The 25,116-nt window shown below is 45.0% G+C and overlaps 1 protein-coding gene and 1 long non-coding RNA gene across 2 annotated transcripts; one reads left to right on the top strand and one right to left on the bottom strand.

The window, feature by feature from the left end:
* Positions 1-257: 257 nt before the first annotated feature.
* mt2 (metallothionein 2) lies at positions 258-1,463 on the bottom strand. The gene is made up of 3 exons (XM_068049606.1): positions 1,253-1,463; positions 1,097-1,162; positions 258-822 (listed from the first exon to the last, which is right to left on the bottom strand). Exons 1-3 carry the CDS (start codon positions 1,281-1,283, stop codon positions 731-733), a joined length of 189 nt encoding a protein of 62 aa, XP_067905707.1. The 5' UTR covers positions 1,284-1,463; the 3' UTR covers positions 258-730.
* Positions 1,464-1,919: 456 nt separating this feature from the next.
* On the top strand, positions 1,920-24,394 carry LOC137379019 (uncharacterized). Its single transcript, XR_010976723.1, has 3 exons — positions 1,920-2,316; positions 22,343-22,446; positions 24,202-24,394. It is a non-coding gene; the product is annotated as an uncharacterized lncRNA (long non-coding RNA).
* The last annotated feature ends 722 nt before the right edge of the window (positions 24,395-25,116 follow it).

Genomic DNA, 25,116 nt, shown 5'->3' with positions numbered 1-25,116 from the left:
TCCACCTCCTTAGACAACCTTCAGCCTTTGTCAAGTTCAGCATTGTTACTGCCTAATATTTATAAGCCATGTGTAACGACAAACTCATTGATCTCTGTTTTCTATGTTGCCCTGGTCAAAGATAGTCTGGAAACACAGTTGTGATGCTGAGCTGATAAACTGAATTATTCCCTAGAAGATCAAGTACGGGAGGAAGGGAAGGAGCCTAAATAATGCGATAAGTATTTGGTGAGGTCAATTTGAAAATAACGAGATGCTTGTAAATTTCAAACTCCCAGTCAGGAAAAAGAGTACTTTTAATTCTGTAAAGTGACCGTTGTTTTACAAACTTAGAAAAAGTTACTCGCACCTTAGTTAACAAACTAGATTTTCTATAGAATTGACTGTCTTTACAACGTTTTACTGAAATGATAATTGAATACTTTAATTATGTCGAATTGGCGGAACTTAGCGAAAGGTTAATGAAAACAAGTCTCTTAAATTTTGAGAGCTATGTAGTTCAAGTACCGCCGAGCTCGAAGATTACTGTCTGACAATCCTGCTCTCATCACGTGCAAAACAACACAGTCGAGCGCGGATCTTTTTATAAAGAGAGAATTTATTAAACGATGCAATTCAATATGTCCAAAACAAAGTAAAACTGCATTAAAATGTTAATAGTAATAACAATTTATAATGAATACAAAGGATTAAAGTAAGTTCACATTATATAAAACATTTTGAAATATCTTCACTGACAACAGCTGCATTTGGCACTGGCTTCTTTGCACACGCAGCCTTGAGCACATTTACTGCAGTCGACGGGACAACAGACGCAGCAGCCTAGGGAGAAAAACAAAAGAATGGGATGAAGCCCAAACAATACAATTAAGTTACAGGCAGAGACCGAGACGAAACCGCCTAGGGCTCCATGGAGAGCGATGTAGAAGTTATCCAGTATTAAACAACCCAGTTTATCACCCCAAACTATAAACCAATCAAAAAAGGGATTTAATTAGACGAAATCTGCTATTCCACCCCCTACATAAAACAAATAGCATCTCAGCAAAGGTCAGCCCATTGTCTCAGCTAGGTCTCCGGAGTCAGTAGTACTTACTCTTCTTGCACGATGTACACTTGCAGTCTTTACATTTACAGTTGTTTCCGCAGTTACAGGTGCCGTCTGTTCATTTAAAAAAAACACAGAATTACAAACATGCAGTTTGTAAACTAAAAGCACAATAAACAGCTAACATTAGGTTAAATCATTTACCCAAGTTACACGCGCAAGGAGTGTCAGACATCCTCTCAGTTTTCTCTCGCTGTTCTCTGGCGATACCGTTTTCTTCAATCAGAGCTGTTGAATGACAATCATTGCCTGGTGCTTTGTATTTATAGGATGACGGCTGAGTTCCAAGACCGAGTGCAAACTACAAACCCAGCGCAAAGCCCCGGGGTGATGCACACGGTGTTAGCTTCAGCGCTGTGTGCAAAGCAGAGCTGGGAGCGCGTTTATCATAGGAGGCAGTAGACTTGGTGACTGCTGTACTGTCTCCCATATACTTCTGCGTTCAATACACTCCCTCTGCACCCGCTACTTTCACCCGAACTTGTGCAGTCAGGAAAACTACAGGCGACGCAGTTTAAAATATATAATCACACTGGCGGTTTCGAAACCGTCTCACAATTCTACTACCTGGCACATAATAACACCGTCCAGTACGAGCATCAGAAAGTACATTCATTTATTTGTCAGCAGAAACCGGGTGATGTGTTTACATTTGGGGAGGGGGTGGAAACAGGTATTATTCCCCCCACCCTGAATCCTATAACAGCTCCCAATGATCCCCCTGCCAACTCTTTATCCGCGTCCCTGTTTCTGAGAGTAAGTATTCCCTTCAAAGATTGTACAGTTTTATCCATTGCTAAAATAATTTATTATAAAAATTGTTTGGCCACTGAAGTGGGCCTCTCTAGTGAGTGTAATCTGAATAAAGTGGGGGGTTGTTAAAAACCACGTCGTCTCAACCCCTTTCATTGAGATTTCTCCAGTAAATAAACTATATGAGGCGTAAGTTAAACGTGCCCGACGTCCCAGTCCACAGAAGGAGTGCACACGACACAACATTGCAGCTTGAGAACAGCGCCAGCTTTTTCCACACGGCTTGTGCTGACAAGGAGATGTCATCGCAATGTTTACACGCAAGGAGAATACTGATAAGAATCACTGAACCAACACACAACAGGAAGGTTTCAGACCGTCTCGTGGTTCAGTGCTGGCAATTCCGCTCCCCCAATGTGATGACTGTGTAAATTCTGGTGAAACACTGCAACTCTGTGAGTTTGTTTTGAACACGTACATTGAAACGCGCGCGTCACCATTTCACAACTTAAAAACTGGAACAAAATGTCCCGAATTTGCAATGAAATGGTCACACTATGTATACACAGGCTCAAATCCACAAGTCAAACACGGAGAAGGGAAAGGACATTTATTCTAACTTACCTCATCCCCGGAAAGGGAGATAAAGGAATGGGGGAAGGGAAGAGTCAGGTACGGACCATGTGTATGTGAGAGAAGGGTGGAAATTGGAAGCAAAGTTGAAGGAGTTTTCCATTTCAGGGTGAGAGCAGAAAACAGCATCAATACAGTCATCGATGTACTGGAAAAAGAGTTGAGGGAGGACGCTCAAGTAGGACTGGAACAAGGAACGTTCTACATATCCTACAAAAAGGCAGGCATAGCTAGGACCTATGCGGGTACCCATGGCAACACCTTTTATTTAGAGGAAGTGAGATGAGTTAAAGCAGGATAAAAGGTGTTGCCATGGGTCCTAGCTAGGGCTCCCTTTTTATGGATTATGTAGAACGTTTCTTGTTCCAGTCCTACTCGAGCCCCCTCCCTCAACTCTTTTTCTGGTACAGTGATGACTGTATTGATGCCATTTTCTGCTCTTGCCTGAACTGGAAAACTTCAACTTTGCTTCCAATTTCCATCCTTCTCTTCCCTACTATGGTCCATCTCCAACTCTTCCCTTCCTCCATTTCTCGATCTTCATTTCTGGGGATAGGCTATCAACAGATTTTCATTATAAGCCCACTGACTCCCACAGCTACCACGACTACATTTCCCCACACCCTGCTTCCTGTAATGACTCCATTCCATTCTCTCAGTTTCTCTGTCTTCGTCGCATCTGTTCTGATGATGCAACCTTCCACGACAACGCTGACACTCTGGTTGACAGGGCCTTTGAGCTTGTCCAACTCATTTCCCATACTTATGCTCTTAGCCCCTCCCCTCCCTCCTAGCACCACGATAGGTTCCCCTTGTCCTCACCTTCCACCCATCAGCCTCTGTATTCTATGTTTCAACCTCCACTTGATGCCACCACTTGACACATCTTCCTCTCCCCTCCCCTTTCAGCATTCCGAAAGGACCATTGCCTCCATGACACCCTGGTCCACTCCTCAATCATCCTGACACCCCGTCTCTGTCCACTTCCCATGGCACCTTTCCATGCAGGCACAGAAGATGCAACACCTGCCCTTTCACCTTCTCTCCCCTCACTGTCCAAGGTCCCAAACACTCCTTCCAGGTGAAACAATAATTTGCATGTACTTCTTTTCAATTTAGTATATTGTATTCACTGCGAACAATGTGGTCTGCTCTACATTAGGGAGACCTAATGCAGATTAGGTGACCGCTTTGCAGAACACACGTATTCGGCGTGCAAGCATGACTCAGAGCTTCTGGTGGTCTGCCATTTCAATTCTCCACCTTGCTCTCATGCTGACATCTCTATCCTCGGCCTCCTGCAATGTTCCTGTTATGACCAAGTGAGAGAGTTCTAGGGTTCCTTTCAGCCTTCACCTGGTCTTACTGTAACAGGGTTTAATTTTAAACACACTGTGTTTTCAGCTTCCCCCTCAGTGAATCATTTTTCACTGCTTTCCAATTATAAGGCAAAGAAACCAGCACAACAGATTTTCTCAGGTTTAAAGAAGAAAAGTGAAATTTTATTAAACATAAACTCTAATTCGATTAACGCCTGTGGATACATGTGCGCCCACGCTAGCATGCACATGCGATACACATATGCAAATAGAGACAGACAAGAGCAGAAGATGAATAAAGTGGAAACGTTTGAGGCAATATCTGAAGAGTTGTTACAGTTCTTCAAGCTCACTGTAGAATCCTTGATAGTCAGTAGATCTTGCTTTTCATTGGGGCCCAGTATTCTTCTTAAATCTTGTTCACTGGAGGAGACTTTTCTCTCCTGGGGTTCATGTGTCTTCAGTGGATTCAGGGGCTTGTGAGAAAGAGATAGGAGCAGACAGGAAAGAGATCTTCTCAGTCCAAGAGCAAACAGACACTCTGACTTCCAACTCTCTGTGGCCAGTTCAAAAGAAAACCCTGGAACAGCCAGGTAGTCATGTGACCAGCTGGTCTAACCAGTCCTGGCCCTTGTGGATTGTATCCTCCTTAGCAGGCCCTGGAATGCGCTTCCTTACCTTCGATGTCTGTTAGTACGTGAATGTATTTTTCCAGCCACGGTTGATCTGTTTAACAAGTAATTTCCTCGCTCCAACAACAGTTAAAAATCAATGTTAATGACAAAATTGATGTGCCTCATTCTTGGCAGGTGGGGGCCTAGCATGACATTCCAATAAAGCTCAATGCAAGCTCGAGGAACAGCAGCTCATCTTTCAATTAGGCACTTTACAGCCTTCCGGATTCAACATTGAGTTCAACAATTTCAGACTGTAATCCCATTTTGTTTCCTTTTCTTTGCATGTTTCAGTATTTATCTTGTTTCTCTTGATTTTGCTTTCAGATGGCAGCTGTTCATTATTCCAACATTCACACTCCTTTGGACACATCTTTTGTCTCATCTTCTTCTTCTTCTTCTTCTTCGGCCTCCTTGTCTCGAGAGACAATGGGTAAGCGCCTGGAGGTGGTCAGTGGTTTGTGAAGCAGCGCCTGGATTGGCTACAACAAAAACAAGAAATGCTGGAATCACTCAGCAGGTCTGGCAGCATCTGTGGAAAGAGAAGCAGAGTTAACGTTTCGGGTCAGTGACCCTTCTTCGGAACTGACCCTTCTTCGGTCACTGACCCGAAACGTTAACTCTGCTTCTCTTTCCACAGATGCTGCCAGACCTGCTGAGTGATTCCAGCATTTCTTGTTTTTGTTTCAGATTTCCAGCATCCGCAGTATTTTGCTTTTATCCTGGATTGGCTATAATGGCTAATTCTAGAGTGACAGACTCTTCCACAGGTGCTGCAGATAAAATTGGTTGTCGGGGCTGTTACACAGTTGGCTCTCCCCTTGCGCTTCTGTCTTTTTTCCTGCCAACTACTAAGTCTCTTCGACTCGCCACACTTTTAACCCGCCTTTATGGCTGTCAGCCAGCTCTGGCGATCACTCGCAACTGACTCCCACGACTTGTGATCAATGTCACAGAACTTCATGTCGCGTTTGCAGACGTCTTTAAAGCGGAGACATGGACGGCCGGTGGGTCTGATACCAGTGACGAGCTCATTGTACAATGTGTCCTTGGGGATCCTGCCATCTTCCATGCGGCTCACATGGCCAAGCCATCTCAAGTGCCGCTGACTCAGTAGTGTGTATAAGCTGGGGATGTTGGCCGCCTCGAGGACTTCTGTGTTGGAGATATGGCCCTGCCACCTGATGCCAAGGATTCTCCGGAGGCAGAGAAGATGGAATGAATTGAGACGTCGCTCTTGGCTGACATACGTTGTCCAGGCCTTGCTGCCGTAGAGCAAGGTACTGAGGACACAGGCTTGATATACTCGGACTTTTGTGTTCCGTGTCTGTGTGCCATTTCCCACACTCTCTTGGCCAGTCTGGACATAGCAGTGGAAGCCTTTCCCATGCGCTTGTTGATTTCTGCATCGAGAGACAGGTTACTGGTGATAGTTGAGCCTAGGTAGGTGAACTCTTGAACCACTTCCAGAGTGTGGTTGCCGATATTGATGGATGGAGCATTTCTGACGTCCTGTCCCATGATGTTTGTTTTCTTGAGGCTGATGGTTATCCAAATTCGTTGCAGGCAGCCGCAATCCCGTCGATGAGTCTCTGCAGACACTCTTCAGTGTGAGATGTTAAAGCAGCATCGTCAGCAAAGAGGAGTTCCCTGATGAGGCCTTTCCGTACTTTGGTCTTCGCTCTTAGACGGGCAAGATTGAACAACCTGCCACCTGATCTTGTGTGGAGAAAAATTTCTTCTTCTGAAGAGTTGAACGCATGTGAGAGCAGCAGGGAGAAGAAGATCCCAAACAGTGTAGGTGTGAGAACACAGCCCTGTTTCACGCCACTCAGAATAGGAAAGGGGTCTGATGAGGCACCGCTATGCTGAATTGTGCCTTTCATATTGTCATGGAATGAGGTGATGATACTTAGTAGCTTTGGTGGACATCCGATCTTTTCTAGTAGTCTGAAGAGACCATAATAAAAGCAAAATACTGCAGATGCTGGTAATCTGAAATAAAAACAAAAAATGCTGGAAATACTCAGCAGGTCTGGCAGCATCTGTGGAGAGAGAAGCAGAGTTAATGTTTCAGGTCAGTAACCTTTCATCAGAACTGGCAAAGGTTAAAAATGCAAACAGGAAACTAGTCACATGACTAACCTGCTGGCCAACCTGGGTTTTTTTGAATTGTGCCTGACACAGAAAGGAAGAATCTGCAATTGAACTTCAAGAAGAGAGCACTCCCTCTCTCTGGCTTTCTCCCTCTCACGCTAAGTTCCAGGGATCCGTGAAAGTAACTTCAGCCTCAAGACAGAAGACCATCGAAACAAGTTTGAAAGTGTGCACTGGGTGCCAACGAGAACTGCAAGGCTTAACTTCAATCAAAGACTTTACATCCAACCCAAAAACAGTAACTGAACTCCATCTATTACTTCAAACCTTTCCCCTTTAATTCTTTCCCATCCTCTGTCTCTATTTGCATGTGTGTTTATCGCGTATGCATGCTAGCATGGTCGCGTTGCATATTTTTAGTAGTTTTAACTGAGTTTGAGTTTTAAGGTTAATAAACTTACAGCTTTCTTGTTTAAATCTGAGGAAACCTGCCTGGTTGATTTCTTTGCAATTACAATTAGAGAGCAGTGAGCAAGGACTCACTGAGGGGAAACTAAAAACATGGTGTTTTAAAAATTAAACCCTGTTACGGCCAAACCAGGAAAAGGCTGAGAGGGGAGCCCTAGACCCCTTCCTTACCTGGTCATAACAAAAATTTGGGGGCTCGCATCTGGAATTTGACCCACAGACAAACGAGAAATTGGAAGTGGGGAGTCAAATTGATCCTAATCAAAAAGAGAAAAAAATTCAATACAAGTTTTCTTGTGGTTGTGTGTGCTAGAATACTAACATGTCCGTGACTGAAGCTAGTAGCTCCCCAAGCCACAGTGAAGTTACTTGGGATACGTTAAAGGCACTGTCTATGGAAGAGTTGAGAAATAAGACTGAGCAGAATGGGATCACCTTCCATGCCAAGGGGCTAGGGAATCAAAACTCTGAAGACTAGTGGCCAACCATTTTTCCCTCCAATCTGAAGAAGCAGAGACAGGGTTAGAAATAGACTCCAACAGGGTATTGCTAGCAAAGATACAATTGGAACAGAGGAAACTTGAATTCGAAGAAAGGGAAAGAAAGTGACAAAGGGAGAGATAGGAGAAAGAAAAAGAGAGAGGAGAGAGGAAAAGAAAGACATTTCCAGAAGGAAAGAGAGCTGTGGCATCTTGAGTTAACTTGGGGGCGACAAAGTAACCCCAGTGAAAGCATGAAAAATGCAAGTGGTGCGGGGCTGTGTACGGAATTGTTAAAATTTTCCCAATTGATTCCAAAATTCAATGAGGGAGATGTGGAAGCATTTTTTGTATCTTTTGAGAAATTTGCAAGGCAGTTAAAGTGGCCGGCTGAGACTTGGACTCTTCTGGTGCAAAGTAAGCTAACAGGAAATGCCCATGAGATTTATTCCCTGTGGCCAGATGAGAGTTCATCAAATTATGAACTGACAAAAAATGCTATCCTCGGGCATATGAGCTCGGACCGGAAGCCTACCACCAGAAGTTTCGAGCCCTCAGGAAACAGACTGATCAAACTTACTTGGAGTTTGAAGGAAGTAAGCAGCTGGTTTTTGACCAGTGGTTGAGGGCTCTTAAAGTGCAGCCCAGCTATGAAAACCTCAGAGAGGTAATTTTGCTGGAGGAATTTAAACATTTTCTCCCACTCTCCATAAAGACCCATGTGAAGGAACAAAAAGTGCATAAAGTGAGGCAAGCCAGAGTTCTGGCTGATAGGTTGGCTCGAATACACAAGTCAGTTCCTCAGTAAATCTTTCCTAGTCACCCCCACAAAACCGAAACCAAAAAGGTCATGGGGCAAAGGCAAAGCCAAAGAGTGTGTGCTAATAGTATGGTGAAAAACAAAGCATTAGTGCAGAGAGCGTGTTAAATGACAAAATCTTTTGTCTCTTTACTTGTCCCATTATTACTCCCTTTGGCTCTGCCCCACCAACTCTTTTGTCATTTAATGTCTCCGATCTTCCACCCTATCACAGATGTCCCCTTTTGTTCTTTTTCCACCCTCCCACATTTGACCTATTTAAAGTCGGTTACATTTCTAACTTTTCCCAGTTCTGATGAAAGGTTATCAAGCTGAAACATTGGGCTGAATTTTATTTACATGGCTTGGCACACTGCGGCGGCACCAGAAGCGGGTGTCAATTCTTCATGAGTGACATGTGGCCAACCGTGACCAAACGGTGGCCAGCCAATTAATGGCTTGGAAACCTGGGGACTATCCAATGGACGAGCTGGGGGTGGACAATGAGGTGACGATTGTGGTGTCACCTGACTAAAAGGGTCCTGGCACCATCTTTAAAGGGCTGCCAGCCCTGCATGCAGTGCTGCCTTGTTCCTCAGGATTGCCTCAGCAACAGTGCTGAGGATCCCTGTGGCTGAACTCTGAACTCGTCCACTCTGTGGCTCAACTGAGAACCCAAGGGGTGGACCATGAGGCTGCTGCCACCATGCAGAGGGAAGACACTGGATGGCTCCATGGTTTAGCGATGCCTCCCTGCAGGTTCACCTCCAGGCTGCAATGGCTAGGCAGGAGGTCCTCTTCCCAAGGAACGACAAGAAGAGAGCGGCCCGCCTGACCAAGCACACCTGGATGGAGATTGCAGAGGATGTCAGCAGCCATGGGATCATCTCCTGAACCTGGGTACGGTGCTGCAAATGGGTCAGTCACCTCCTTCGTTGCACCAGGGAGAGTTCTTCACACTGCTATCCTCTTTGGGGCTTGCATGTGGCAACGTGGGATGGTGCACCAGATGGGGAGGGAGTGACCATCCAGGCGGTGGCAAGACAGTGAGACAGCAGTATATCTGTTCAGATGCATGGCGGCATCTCGTAGACAGCCAGCTGTCTGTTTTTGCTAACCCCCAGCAGGCCCCTTGATAGCAGATGCATGGAGGAGGCATTCGGGAGACCCCATCATGGGTCAAAGGGCAGCCACTTGCATAAGTGTTGCACTAGTCTTTGTGGGAAAGCAAACAGTGTTCCTGTTTTTCCTTGCAGGAGAAATGGGCCCACAATAACAAGGAACAGGCCAGGTCTGGTAGAGCCATCCCAGACATTCGTGCTCTGACGCTGGCAGAGGAGGAGGTTCTGGAAATGGCTGGCTCACAGGGCGGCTGCACAGTAGCTGATAGTGAGACAGAAGTGTCAACCCAAGAGAGTGAGGAGGCATCGTGCTCATGTGTCCAGCACTGGACATGTGGAGCCACACATCAGGCATTGTTGGGTTGAGGAGATGTGAAGCCCCTAACTCCTAAAGGTTTCTGTTCTTTCATGCAGGTCTTGATATTCCCAAAGGACGATCAGCCGCACAGACTGGTGACCAGCAGTACACCTCTGGGGAGGAGGAGAGATACTTAGAGGGGGCTCTGTCACATCACTCCCACCCACCTTCCACCAGCGCAGATACTCTCACATTGTGCTTGCAATTAGGTTCAGGATCACAAGCTGGTGAGCACAGCACAGACATGGCTGAGCAGTTGTCGGAGGCTATGACAGCTGAGACCTTTGACAGTCGGAGGACTGTAGGAGGTCAGGCCCATGCTGAGCCCCAGGCTGATGACGTGCCTCTACAATTGGCAATATGGCAGCTGCTGGAGTTACACCAGGAGGTAAGGGAACATTCAGCAGAGCTGCCAGAGGCTATGCGCAGCTATGCGCGGATGATGAAGGAGTCCATCCAGACCATGAGTGCTGCCATGTCTCAGGCGTGTGCATGCATGGCTTCCTCCATCGAGAGGTTGGTGACCTTTATAAAGAGCTAGATCCAGCAGACAATACAAGGCACACAAGATTCTGAAGGGGCTTGACAGGGTAGACACTGAGAGGTTGTTTCCCCTGGCTGGGGAAGCTAGAACACTGGGGCACAGTCTCAGGCTAAAGGGCCGATCATTTAGGACCCAGATGAGGAGAAATTTCTTCACTCAAAGTGCGTTGAATCTTTGGAATTCTCTAGCCTAGAGGGTTGTAAATGCTCCATCGTTGGATATATTTAAGGCTGAGATAGACAGATTTTTGGTCAAGGAATCAAAGAATATGGGGAGCAGGTGGGAAAGTAGACTTGAGGCCGAAGATCAGTCATTATCGTTTTGAATAGTGGAGCAGGCTTGATGGGCCATAAGTTCTATTTCTGCTCCTATTTCTTATGTTCTTAGATTGCCTCCCGATCCTGGATGGTTAATGCCACCCTTACATGGCCACCTTCCCCATTGGTTAATGCCACCTTACACAACCACCACCCACTGCAGTCCCCACCCTTAGAGGCCTTCTGCCACTGGCTGGCAATGGCCTCTGCTCCCCACTCTTCTCCTTCAAGCCAATGCAGCGTTTCAAAATGGCTGTCTGCCAGAGGCAGCACTGAGGCTGTGCCTTGTTGCTGCCAGCTTTAACTAGTTAGGGCTCTGAAGGCCCGTAACTCCCGTGCACTGTTCATGAAATACAAAACACCCTGTAAAATTCCATTCAATTGCATTTAAATTAAGGTTAACTACCTTCAACATAAGCTCGATTGATGTCCTGCTGGGTCAGAGCGAGAAGTCCTCCCTCTATCTTACCCACCACTCGTAAAATTCAGAAGCGATGGCATGACATTGTGATTCCGTGTGAGCGCATCCCCTCCGCATTTTCTGAACTCCACCTCCACCCCCACTACCTCCTACTCCACTTTTTCGAGGCCCGGTAAAATTCCGGCCAAAGTTTCAGTCACACTCATCTCAGGAGAACCCAGGGGCAGAGACAGCTGGTCTGCTGATGGAGGGTGGTCAGTGCATTATGGTTAGATGCTTGGTTCCGGAACAGTGGTCTCTGATTTTGGAATCAAATTGTTTGAAGGGATTCTCCGGCACAACACATGCATACAAGTTCACACAGATGCAAGATGTTTAATGAGATTAACACAGTTTGCCTATGAAGTGTCAATCACTGCCCTTTAAAAATAATTGTATGAAGCTCCTTGAGATATTTTGATGTAATAAGGCAGATAAGTACAGTACATTAATGTTTTAAGAGCTTAATTGACAACTGCAATGTCTAACCTGGAACTGAGCCATAAAGACCTATAAGGACCCAGTTTAAATCTTGATCTGTAGAGTATGTTGATCTCAGCCAAAGCAACAGTAAGGGTGCACCAGGGATAGGAAAAAGCAAAACGACCCAGTCTTCCCACTCCAGATCACTATTCATTGGCCCTCCTTGTGTTAGAGTTTTCGGTGTTCTGGTCAATTAACTTTTTCACTCCTAAGTTCCAAATGATTTGACTTGTTCCATATATTGGTGACAGTGATTATATATTTTATTCAGTAGAAGCAAGACTTGATATGTAGCAGTATCTGACCAGTAGTTAACAAGGCTCAATCCTGAGTTATATTACTTGTTATACCCTGGGTAGATAGTTGTGATGTCCACGAGTCCACCTGCCAGCCTGTTCCCCAGGTGCATTCGTCTAGTTGGTGTGACACATGTGGGATATCTCCGTCAGCCTGTCCCTTCCTTGGCCACGTCGGCTGGATGGTCCCAAGCCCGCGATTAAAAGCCTCTACAATCTTTGTGCTTGGAGAATTTCTTATGCTTTCTTTACACAGCCTATGGAGATCAGGTCAGCATCTCCTGACCCCTAGCACTATCTGTTTGCCACTTCTGGGCCCTTATCAGCTCATTAATGTACCAATGCCAGTGCCCGGCTTAGGAACGAGACATGGTGTGCATGGTACTCAGCTATCTTGTCTGAGACTCAAGACATTAAACCTCCCTTTGTCTCTTATCTGGGTCCATGGATTTCAACAAATTCATTATCCTTGGGCCTCATGAACAGGCTGACTGTTTCTTATTCTGCCGAAGTCTGCCTTTTACTTTTGGTCCCCATCATTCTACCTCCCAACCTGGTCTATCCAGGGCATTTCAGAACAGCGCTAAACACATAATTGTAATCAGGAATCAGCATGCATTGTGCAACAATTACACAGTAAAATCCTGAAACTACAATTAATAATCGTGTCATTTGATTTTAGTCCTGTTTCATTACTAAGAAAGCTTGAAGTGGATTTCCATGGATTCTCACAGTTGAAAGGTGTGCTTACATGGTTATTGGGCGAGGGTAGGATCAATTTGAGCTGATGCTCCATTCCTCCACATTTGAGTAGCTTGCCAAAGCTCACAATGTGGGTTAGCACAAAAGAATTACCATTTCGGCAAGGTGCCAGAGGGCAGTCAGTTCCTGTAGAACAGTATCCCAGCACGTGTCCCTGTCATCAGGAGAGAGAGGATGGAGAATCACAGACTTTTGTATTTCTTCATTTAAAAGATCTTAGCCTATCTTACCTAAACAACAAAATGACAGGCTTTTAGCAAGTGCCTGGGAAGATAAGATCTTCCGTATTATTCTTCTACAAGCCGAGACCAGCAAAACATTCGCAGTCATATTAATATCTTTATTGCAACAGCATCTCTTTAAATGTAGGATTTCTAGTTATTCTTTCATCAAAGACTTTAACAGAATGGAAACTTCTCACTCTGGAAAAAGCTACATCAAGTTGTCCATGTGTAAAAACAGGCCGAGGAATAAAAATACAAATTTTATCAAGAGTCTGACCTTGTGACTTGTTCATAGTCATAGAATATGAAAGTCTAATTGGAAACTGTTGTTTTCTCTGGAGTTGAAAAGGCAGGTTTACATCTGATGGGCTCAATATCATTTGAGGAATAAACACTCTATTGCCTTCAAAGCTGCCTGTTATAATTTCAGCATCTATCATTGAAGAAAACAGCTTTCTAACTACCAATCTTGATCCATGACAAAATTCTTGTTCAGGATTCAAATTTCATAGCAACATTATAACTGCTCCGTACTTGGGTCTAAGTTTGTGCAGTGGCATGCCCATTGGGGTTAGACTGTGTAGAAACTCTGGAGGGTACAGACGATTATCACCTTTGTCTATGGAATCAACACTGATGTATTCCTTTAATTCACCTGACAACTCTTCTAAAACTTTTTCATTCAAATTTATTGAATCTTCAGTTGTAGCACAAAGAGTAGCTTTCAAGTAAGTCATATCAAATAATTGTCCTGAATTTTGCCACACTTAACCAATTCATCATCTCATCCACCCCTCCCATGCCATCTCCATCCCATGCCATCCCCATCCTTTCCATGCCATCCCTCTCATGCCATCCCCATCCCATTCCTCCCAGCCTTCCCACGCCACCCCCATCCCACTCTTGCCATCCCTCTCCCTCCCATCAGTCCCGTCCCATCCCTCACGGAAACAATCTCTCCAATTAGGGTAACTTTGTTATTGGGCTCCCCTTACCTTCCACTGCTTTGTTCTCCACCAACACCCCGTCGCTACCACCAACCGTTGGCAGCCGCACATGCATCACGCACCCCCGTCCTCCATGTGCTCCAGGCACCACCCACCAAATAAACCCATCAACAGACATGGCCCTTAAACTGACCAATCAAAACAGTCTGGAAAGACAAAAACTGTATTATTATTATAGATTAAAAAAAATTTTTTTTTTGGGACATGGACATCAATGGCAGGTTGAAATTTTCGCCCATCCCTCATCACCCTGAGGTTGACGTGGCCTACCTCCTTGAGCTACTGCAGTCGTTTCAGTGGAGGTTCCTCTATCTTGACTTAATCTATGAGGACCTTAGTGAAGAGTTGTGTATTAGAAGAGTGCTTCACCAAGGAGGCAATAGGAAACTCTGCCACCTATTGCATGAGGACCTTCTTCCTCTTGATGTGTGCACTCTTCAATCTAACAGAATCCAACCATCTTCCCTTGACTAGCAACGGCGTTACCATTACTGAACCTCCCAGCTTCAATATCCTGGGGGTTATCAGAAACTTATTTGGACCAGCCATTGAGAACCAGAGGGCACAGATTTAAGATAATTGGCAAAAGAAGCAATGGCGACAGGAGGAAAAACCTTTTCATGCAGTGAATGGTTAGGATCTGAAATGCTCTGCCTGAGAGTGTGGTGGAGGTAGGTTCAATCGAGGCATTCAAGAGGGAATTGAATTATTATCTGAAAAGGAAGAATGTGCAGGGCTACAGGGAGAAGGTGGGGGAGTGGCATGAGGTGAATTGTTCTTTCAGGGAGCCAGCATAGACATGATGGGTCGAATGGCTCCTTCTGTGCTGTTCTATGATTCTATGCAAAAACTGTGGCTACAGGAGTAGATCAGAGGCTAGGAATTCTGCAGAGAGTAACTCACCTCCTGACTCCCCAAAAGCTTGTCCACCATCTGCCTCAGAAGGTGGTGGAGGTGGGGTCATTGAATATTTTTAAGGTGGAGGTAGATAAATTCTTGTTAGGCAAGGGAATCAAAGATTATCCGGGGTATATGGAAGTGTGGAATTTGAGACAGAAACAGATCAGCCATGATCTTATTGAATGGCGGAGAAGGCTCAACGGGCTGAATGGCCTACATCTGCTACTAATTTGTATGGTCGTATGGTAATCTTGTGATTTTCCCAAGTACTAACTGAGTATCTTGCAGTATCTGAGTATCTCCATTTTATTTCTGAGTTAGAGCTGATGCAGACCACATCTGACGCTGTTGAATGGACAATCTGTCCCCAGCCTGCTCTCTGCTATGCATGTGCATGTGCTGCCATTCTGAGATCACCGCCTCAATTCCCCCAACAGTATCCTGCTCCCTCCCGCCAGCCCCACCTCAATCGTTGCTTTCAGTTTCCCGCTCCCGACTACTTGCCGCTCCATCCCGCATCGCCGCTTCTCCCCCCCCCCCCACGTCGGCCACTCACCTTCCACCCCCAGCTGCTTTTCTGGGCGGCAAGGCGGGGAGCGAGCAGCCGAGGGGAGCGAGCAGCCGAGGGGAGGAGGTGGGGAGCGAGCAAACGGTTGCCAATGGGAGCAGTGAAGAGAAGTGGTGATGGCGGGAGGGAGCAGGGTACTGCTGGGGATGGGATGGAGGCAGGGATCGCAGCAATTGAGGGGGTTTGGGTTTAATTCATCTTTTGTGTCAAATTGAGCAGCGCCATTTTTATTACTGGCAGCTGTCTGAGACGTAGCAGTGACGTTTCAGTTGATGAAGCTGCATTTGCACATGTGCACCATCTGGTGGTTGCATTGTCAGCAAATGCAGTCTTATTATCCATGCTCAATCTTGCCATACCACTAGTACTGGTCACTGGCTCAGCATAACTAATGATCTCTGGGACAGCAGATGTAATGGCATCAATGAACTCAGTAGGGCCCTTCCTCATGGGTATCTATAACCCATCAAACCTGAAAGCAGGGAAAGAATCAGTCCTAATATAAAAATGGAAAATGCTGGAAATATGCAGCAGGGTTGGGCAGCATCTGTGGAGTGAGAAATAGAGTTAACATTTCAGGCTAATGACCTTTCGTTAGAGCTGGAAAAAGTTAGAGATGTAACAGGATTTAAGCAAGAACAGAGGCAGGGAAAGAAGGCGGGAAGAAGAAAAGGAAAGGTTTGTGATAGGATGAAAGACAGGAGTGATTAAATGACAAAAGGGATGTTCCCCTGCAATTGCAGAAGGTGTAATACTTGCCCATTTACCTCCTCTCACCTCACTATCCAAGGCCCCAAACACTCCTTTCAGGTGAAGCAGCGATTTACTTGTACTTCTTTCAATTTAATATATTGTATTCGCTGCTCACAATGTGGTCTCCTCTATGTTGTGGAGACCAAATGCAGATTGGGTGACTGCTTTGCGGAACACCTCTGCTCAGTCCGTAAGCAGGACCCTGAGCTTCCGATTGCTGGCCATTTCAACACCCCCCCCCCACCCCACTCTCATGCTCACATCTCTGTCCTGGGATGCTGCAGTGTTCCAGCAAACATCAATGCAAGCTCAAGGAACAGCATCTCATTTACCGATTAGGCACACTACAGCCTGCTGGACTGAACATTGAATTCAATAATTTCAGAGCATGACTGGCCCCCCTTTCTTATGTTTAGTTATTTTTTCTTTTTTATTTGGTTATTTTATTTTAGTTTTTTAGTTTGTTTCTACTGTGCCTACCCACTGTTTCTGTTTTTTAAAAACATTTTTAATGTTTGTGCTTGGAGTGCTTTGCGTTTTACAGTCAATTCATACCCTCTCTGTACTAACGCTTTGTCTTTCACCACACCATTAACATACCATTTGCCTTTGCTCCATGACCTTCTGGTCAGTTATTCTCCGTGACCTTGTCCTATCAACACCTTCTCTTTTGTTATCTCTTACCCCACCCCCTGCTTTACTCGCTTAAAACCTTTTATATTTCTAATATTTGTCAGTTCTGAAGAAAGGTCACTGACCTGAAACGTTGACTCTGCTTCTCTCTCCACAGATGCTGCCAGACCTGTTGAGTATTTTCAGCACTTCTTGTTTTTATTTCAGATTTCCAGCATCTGCAGTATTTTGCTTTTACAAAAGAAGATTCTAATGGGACAATAAAAAGAAACAAAGGATGGGTCCAGAGGAGCTGAAATGATAAAAGCAGAATCATTTCCAGCAATTACTGTCTAAAAGAATGGGTGCAGTGTTTATGATGTAAAGTTGTTGAACTCAATGCTGAGTCTGGAAGGCTGTAAAGCACCGAATTGAAAGATGAACTGCTGTTCCTCGAGAAGCAGCCCTGTCTCGTTTGGTACCCCAGAACTCTATGGCAACAGTCTGAACAGCCATATAAAGTAATAAAGTATAACTTGCCCTTAGGGCCTCTGCTTCAGATGTAACTGGAGGTGCCACATGCTGACCGGTGGCCTGTGAAAGCATCCTCCATTAATGCTGCTGGTGGGACTCTTCCACACAAGCTGCCATCTGCAGCACACATTCTGTCACAGATCTCACTGCTTGATGCTCTGCCAGTACTATATATTTAGAAGCAGGATGTGCAAGCTGTACATTCCAAGGCTCTTCCACCGAGAGATGGTGCACCCTGATTGTTGCTGACCAACATCTTCCTCCTCCTGATGTGCCACTGCCAGCAGTCAACCAGTGTACTCTGCTTTGACTCACTTGCTGACACCAGTGGAGTGAATATATCTGAACTGGTGCTTGGTGGGGATAGGGTAAGTGACAGTGCATGCGGTGAAGTGCTGGCAGTACAAATGCAGTAGGGTCTTGGGTCATCTTTCTCTGGAGCGTCTAGAGGACTGAACGAAGCCATGAGTCGAATGGTTTCCGAGGCGTGCAGCTTACACGTGACATTCAGAAGGAGCAACATCAGACTTCTTTATATGGATTACCAACCATTAGTGTAGGTAACAATAGCAAGAGGAATATATTGTCACCAGGAACTCACAGCTGTTACATGCCCCCGACTACCTCTACCTCCTCATCTCACCCTTAACATTTGGAGCATTTGTTCTCTATAAAAGGTGATAAAGCAGAGGTTTGAGGGGTTATGACCTGTTCTATCTCTCATCAGCTATATATTTTTTATTTGTTCTTGGGATATGTGTGTCACTGGCAAAGCCAGCATTTATTACCCATCCTTAATTGACCTTGAGGTGGTGGTAAACCACCTTCATAAACTGCTGCAGTTCATGTGGTGTAGATACACCCACAGTGCTGTTAGGAACAGAACTTCAGGATTTCGACCCAGCGAGGGTGAAGGAACAGTGATATATTTCCAAGTCAGGATGGTGTGTGGCTTGGAGAGGAGCTTGCACGTGGTGGTGTTCTCATGCATCTGCTGCCCTTGTCCTTCTAGTTGGTAGAGGCTGTGGGTTTCGAAGGTGCTGTCAAAGGAGGCTTGGCGCTGCTGCTACTGTGTGCCAGTAGTGGAGGTAGTGAATATTTAAGGTGATGGATGGGGTGCTGATCAAGCGGGCTGCTTTGTCCTGGATGGTGTCGAGCTTCTTGAGTGTTGTTGGAGCTGCACTCACCCAGGCAAGTGGAGAGTATTCCATCACACTCCTGACGTGCCTTGTAGATGGTGGACAGGCTTTGGGGAGTCAGGAGGTGAGTTACTCACCATAGAATTCCCAGCCTCTGACCTGCTCTTGTAGCCACAGTATTTCTGTGGCTGGTCCAGTTAAGTTTCTGGTCAATTGTAACCCCCAGGATGTTGATAGCGAGGGATTCACCGATGGTAATGCCGTTGAATGTCAAGGGGAAATGATTAGATTCTCTCTTGTCGGTGATGGTCATTGCCTTGCACTTGTGTTATGTTAGTGTTATGCGAATGTTAGTTGCCTCTTATCAGCACAAACTTGAATATTGTCCAGTTCTTTCAGTATGTGGGCACAGACTGCTTCAGCATCTGAGGAGTTGCGAATGGTACCAAACACTGTGCAATCATCAGTGAACATCACCACTTCTGACCCTGTGTTGGAGGGAAGGTCATTAATGAAGCAGCTGAAGATGGTTGGGCCTAGGACACTCCCCTGAGGAACTCCTGCAGTGATATCCTAGACTGAGATGACTGGCCTCCAACAACCACAACCATCTTCCTTTGTGCTAGGCATGACTCCAACCAGTGGAGAGTTTCCCCCCTGATTCTCATTGGTTTCAATTTTGCCAGGGCTCCTTGATACTACACTTGGTCAAATGCTGCCTTGATGTCAAGGGCAGTTACTCTCACCTCACCTCTTGAATTCAGCTCTTTTGTCCATGTTTGGACCAAGGCTGTAATGAGGTCTGGAGCTGAGTGGCTCTGACGGAACCCAAATAGAGCAACGGTGAGCAGGTTGTTCCTGAGTAAGTGCTGCTTGATAGCATTGTCAACGATGCCTTCCATCACTTTGCTGACAATTGAGAGTAGATTGATGGGACGGTAATTGGCCGGGTTGGATTTGTCCTGTTTTTTGTGGACAGGACATATCTGGGCAATTTTCCACATTGTCGGGTAGATGCCAGAGTTGTAGCTGTACTGGAACAGTTTGGTTAGCGGCGCTGGTAGTTCTGAACCATAAGTCTTCAGTACTACAGCCTGAGTGTTGTCAGGACCTGTAGCCCTTGTTGCATTCAGTACCTTCAGCTGTTTCTTGATATCATAAGGAGTGAATCGAACTGTCTGAAGATTGGCACCTATGATGGTGGGGACTTCAGGCAGAGGTTGAGATGGATCATCCACTCAGCACTTCTGACTGAAGATGATTGCAAATGCTTCAGTCTTGTCTTTTGAATTGATAAGCTGAGCTCCGCCATCATTTTTTTGAGAATCTTCCTTTGGTTCATTATTTAATTGTCCACCACCATTCATGACTGGATGTGGCCAGACTGCATAGCTTTAATCTGATCCATTGGTTATGGAATCACTTAGCTCTGTCTGCTTCTGCTTTTTTGCATGCATGTTGTAACTTCACCAGGTTGGCACTTCATTTTTAGGTATGCCTGGTGCTGCTCCTGGCCTGCTCACCTACACTCCTCATTGAACCGTGTTGATCCCCTAGCTTGATAGTAATAGCAAAGTGAGGGATATGCTGGGCCATGAGGTTACACATTGTGGTTGAATACAATTTTGCTGCTGCTAATGGTGTACAATGCCTCATGGATGCCCAGTTTTGAGCTGCTAAATCTGTTCTGAGTCTATCTCATTTAGCAGGGTGGTAGCACCGTACAACACAATGGTGTCCTCAGTGTGAATACAGGACTTCGTCCCCAGAAAGACTGTGCAGCGGATACTTCTACCAATGATGTCAAGGACAGATGCATCTGCAACAGGTAGATTGTTGAGGACGAGGTTAAGTAGGCTTTTCCCTCTTGTTGGTGCTCTCACCAAGTGCTGCAGACCCAGTCTGGCAGCATGTCCTTCAGGACTTAGCCAGCTCAGTCAGTAGTGGTGCTACCGAGTCACTCCTGGTTAATAACATTGAAGCCCCCCAACCCAGAGTACATTCTGTGCCCTTGCTACCTTCAGTGCTTCTTCTAAGTGATGTTCAACTTGGAGGGGTACTGATTCATCAGCTGAGTGAAGGCAGTAGTGGGTAATCAGCAACAGGTTTCCTTGCCCATGTTTGAGCTGATGCCTTTGAGACTTCATGGGGTCCCAAGTCAATGTTGAGGACTCCCAGGGCAACTCCCTCCCGACTGTATACCACTGTGCTGCCACCTCTGTGGGTTGCCCTGCCGGTAGGACAGGACATACTCAGGGATAGTGATGGAGGAATCCGGGACATTGTCTATAAGGTATGATTCAGTGAGAATGACTATATCAGGCTGTTGCTTGGCTAGTCTGTGGGACAGCTGTCCCAATTTTTTCATAAGACCCCAAATATTAGTGACAAAGATTTGCAGGGTTTATCTTTGTCATTTCCAGTGCCTAGGTCAATGCCAGGTGGTCTGTCCAGTTTTATTCTTATTCATCTTTTCTGAAGCAGATATAACTGAGTGGCTTGCTCGTGCCATTTCAGAGGACAGCTGAGAGTTAACCACATCACTGTGGGTCTGGAGTCACATGGAGGCCAGACGGGATAAGGAAGATTTCCTCCCTGAAGGACATTCATGAACCAGATGGGTTTTTATGACAGTTCAGTAGTTTCATTGTTATTAATTAGACTAGCATTTTATTCCAGATTTATTAATTAATTGAATTTAAATTTCCCCAGCTGCCGTGGTGGGATTTGAACTCATGTCTCTGGAGCTTTGGCCTAGGCCTCTGGATTATTAGGCCAGTAACACTACCATTATGCTACTGTCCTCCTATTATCTTTAACAAAGAGAACAAATTATCTTTGGTTTCTGTGACAGGCAGTAATATACAGTTCTCAATTTATGGCAGGCAGTTATAAACACACAAAGCTATTTGTGGTGTGAAAGTTTGCAAGGATATAAGTGAAGGAACACCTGTAGCTGATGCTACCTCATGGTCATTGCTGGCAATCAATTCAATCACTTTAACAACTAAATATTGGGAAGACCGAAGCCATTGTCTTCAGTCCTCATCACAAAGTCTGCTCCCAAGTCACCAACTCCATCCCTCTCCCTGGCAACTGTCTGAGGCTGAACCAGACTGTTTGCAACATTGGTGTCATATTTTACCCAGAGATAACCTTCCAACCATATATCAGCGCCATCACTAAGGCTGCCTATTTCCATTTCTGTAACATCGCCTGGTTCCAGCCCTGCCTCAGCTTATCTGCTGCTGAAACCCTCAACCTTGCCTTTGTATCTCTGGAGTTGACTATTCCAACATAATCCTCCCATGTTCAACCTTCCATAAACTTGAGGTCACTCAAAACATTGCTCCCCCTGCCCTAACACATGATCCCATCCTCATTGACCTACACTGGCTCCTAGTTCAGCGATGTCTAGATTTTAAAACTCTCATCCTTGTTTTCAAATCCCTTCGTGGCCTTGCCCCTCTCTATCTCTGCCCTACAACCCTCTGAAATATCTGCATCTTCCAATTCTTGCTTTGAACATCCCCGATTCTAATCATGTCACATTGGCTGCCGTGCCTTTGGTTGCCGTATATTCAGCTGCCTAGGTCCTAAACTCTGGAATTTCCTCCCAAAACCTCTCTTCCTCTCTTTCCTCCTTTAAATTGCAGCTTAACACCTAATTCTTTGACCAAGCTTTTAGTCATCTATCCTAATATCTCCTTCTGTGGCACAGTGTCAAATTTTGTTTGACAATGGTTATGTGAAGTGACTTGGGACATTTTACTATGCTAAAGGTGCTATATAAAAACAAATTCTTGTTCTTTTTCTGCTCAACTAGAATGCATAATCTAGACTGCAACTTAAGTGCAGTAATTGACTGTAATTTTGGAGATGGCATCCTTCAAGTGAAACATTTAAACATCTGTTCTATCTGATCACTCAATAGGACATTAAAGATGTATTTAAAGAAGAGCAGAGAATTTTCTACACAACAGTCCTTCCTCAATCAACACCACCAATACAGATTAATTTGTTATTCACCTCAATGAGGTTTGTTCTTAACATTTTAAAAATTTTGTCTGTTAATATTTTCCTGCCAGATTTCGGAATTGAGATGTCAGCCAGAGATTGCTTTTAGTTGCTGCAGCTCTAGAAATGAGGAGTGACCATTTTACAGAACCCCACACAAGCCTCCCAACGTTGGGGTCGGAGCAGGTTGGGCTGGAAAATACTTCTGGGAGATGCCTGCCATGGGCCTCGACGTTGGGAAGGCCCCGTCCCATTTTACCGGCAGCGGTGAAGCCTCAGGGCGGCCCCCCTGCCACTTGATGGGGAGCCTTAATTTAAATATTGAATTAAATTATAACGAGTGCATCAACACCTACCTTGTCCCGATAGCTGTCCCGCACTAATACTTCAACTGGTGGCCAGAACTCCAGCACCTTCGGATCTCCGTTTTTGAATCTCGGCAGCGAGCTTTCAAAATTCATCTCCATCATCTTCATCTTTGGCCTCCTTGTCTCGAGAGACAATGGGTAAGCGCCTGGAGGTGGTCAGTGGTTTGTGAAGCAGCACCTGGAGTGGCTATAAAGGCCAATTCTCCCAGAAAGTAATCAACAAAGTATGGCACTGTCACCTGCTGGTAGAAAGTGTGTACTACATGACCAATATCTTAAATCCTGAACTAAAAGCAGACGCTTGGAAATTCCTTTACTGTTTTTAGTTCAGTTCCCAACATCCAGGTATTAATTATTCTTAAAAAATCTTGTCTGGTTTTTCAGAAATCTCCCAGTAAATTGTGAAAATTTAACCTAATTAATTAATTTTGATATGTCAACACTGAATTATCGCTACCTCTACCAGTGCCGCACTGGTATTATTGGTCTCTTCTCTGAATGATCTCAGTAGGGTGAGTCAGTTTTAATTAATGTATTCAAAGTTTGCCCATCTTCCTTAGAAATGATGGAACCAGTTTACATTCACATGGCATTTTCATTCTGATTGAGCAGTCTGGATAAATTCTGCTTCCACTAGCGTGAAAATCCCTCCCACTGCCTCTCTGGGTTGAAAGAGAATGCAAGTGTGCATGTAGCAACCACTGTATCATATAGTAGTGAGCAGAGCTTCAGCAGGGGAATGGCAGAGAGAGCAGATTGGAGAATTAAGCGCTATGAAAGTCTTTTGTCTATTTGGCTTGGTAATCCTGTGTCTTGAGGCATCTCTGCAAAAGTTGTGATCAATAAATGTTCTAAATCTATTCCACAGTAAGCAATTGTTGATTATCACTCAATAAATAGGGAAAGGTTTCAGCAGAATTGCTAATCATTTCATGTGAATATCATTACATATTGAAGACGTATCACACAGTATTGACTCCACCATACTAAAGGTAAGTAAAAATTGAACAAACCAATCTCACACTCTGTTTATATGTCCATTGTTTATTAAATGTTTTATGTCCAGTATGTGCTCCCTGTTCACATCCCTTGTCATGATTTTATCACACCTGAAGGTAACATCATTTAAATGGTAAGGTATAATTACCAGCACCTTACACTTTCAGTCCTGCTGGAATTAGCTGCCATTGTTGCTCTTTCAAGCTTGTGTTTGCTGGTGGCATTACAGGTAATGTTTATATATTTTTTTGTTTTGTGGGCTGGTTTGTCCCCTGCAAATAAACATACTTTTACATTTATAGGCTTTTAATTAAGCTTTGAAAGTTACTTATCTTTTATTGGCTGCATTCAAAGTACTGCTTTGCACTCTGGACATGGTTTCTCAATTGAATTCCCTTTGTTTATGAAGAGGAGGAAGATAAGGCATGAAAGAAGTCAGACTGAAGGCTCTTAGATACAGGCATTATCAAGTTAGCTGTGCTCGACATCGTGACACTCACTCACCGGGACTACACCAAGAAAATCTTGCTCAGATATCCTCATGGCACAAGGAGAGGCTGAAGAACAGGAAAGCAGAAACGAAAGCAAGTGAAAGCACAGCTGGTAGTCCAAAATGTTCAATAAATAAAATTTGACACATCAAAAAATGTCATTTCACACCTGCCTGCTCCCCATCCCACCACACACACAACTTAGTCCATATGAGGCCATGCATACCACGACAATGAGAGATGATGGTGTCTTTTAGAATCATACGGCTGGATTTTGTTCCCAGCTAGACTTCGGGTTCTGTGGCGGGGGGCAGGAGAATCGGAGTGGCAGCAGCTGCCACAGAGTCCGACACCAGGATTGCCGGGCCCTCCACTGCACTGCGATGGGAACCTGCTTTCCTTATGCTAATTAGATCTTTGCTTAATTTAAATGTAATCTGCAGTAATCAGTTCCTGATCCTCAGTGCGATGTGCGGCACTCATAGAGTTATAGAGTTATACAGCACAGAAACAGGCTCTTCGGCCCATTGTGTCTGTGCCAGCCATCAAGCACCTAACTATTCTAATCCCATTTTTCAGCACTTGGCCCGTAGAATTGTATGCTATGGTGTTTCAGGTGCTCATTTAAATACTTCTTAAATGTTTTGAGTGTTCCTGCCTCTACCACCCGTTCAAGAAGTGTATTCCAGATTCCAACCACCCTCTGGGTGAAAAAAATCTTTTCTCAAATCCCCTCTAAACCGCCTGACCCTTACCTTAAATCTATGCCCCCTGTTTATTGACCCCTCCACTAAGGGAAAAAGTTTCTTCCTATCTAACCTATCAATGTCCCT

The sequence above is a fragment of the Heterodontus francisci genome, chromosome 17 (genome assembly GCF_036365525.1).
Source record: "Heterodontus francisci isolate sHetFra1 chromosome 17, sHetFra1.hap1, whole genome shotgun sequence".
In the NCBI taxonomy this organism is placed as follows: domain Eukaryota; kingdom Metazoa; phylum Chordata; class Chondrichthyes; order Heterodontiformes; family Heterodontidae; genus Heterodontus; species Heterodontus francisci.
The sequence above is the reverse complement of the archived record's forward strand: the minus strand, read 5'-3'. Positions and strand labels throughout refer to the sequence as shown.

Excerpts from the sequence above, each read along its gene's own strand:
- mt2 (XM_068049606.1), bottom strand. The coding sequence starts at position 1,283 with ATGTCTGACACTCCTTGCGCGTGTAACTTGG. Across the intron at positions 1,163-1,252 it reads TCCTTGCGCGTGTAACTTGG|ACGGCACCTGTAACTGCGGA; the intron begins GTAAATGATTTA and ends TTAAATGAACAG. Across the intron at positions 823-1,096 it reads GTGTACATCGTGCAAGAAGA|GCTGCTGCGTCTGTTGTCCC; the intron begins GTAAGTACTACT and ends TTTTCTCCCTAG.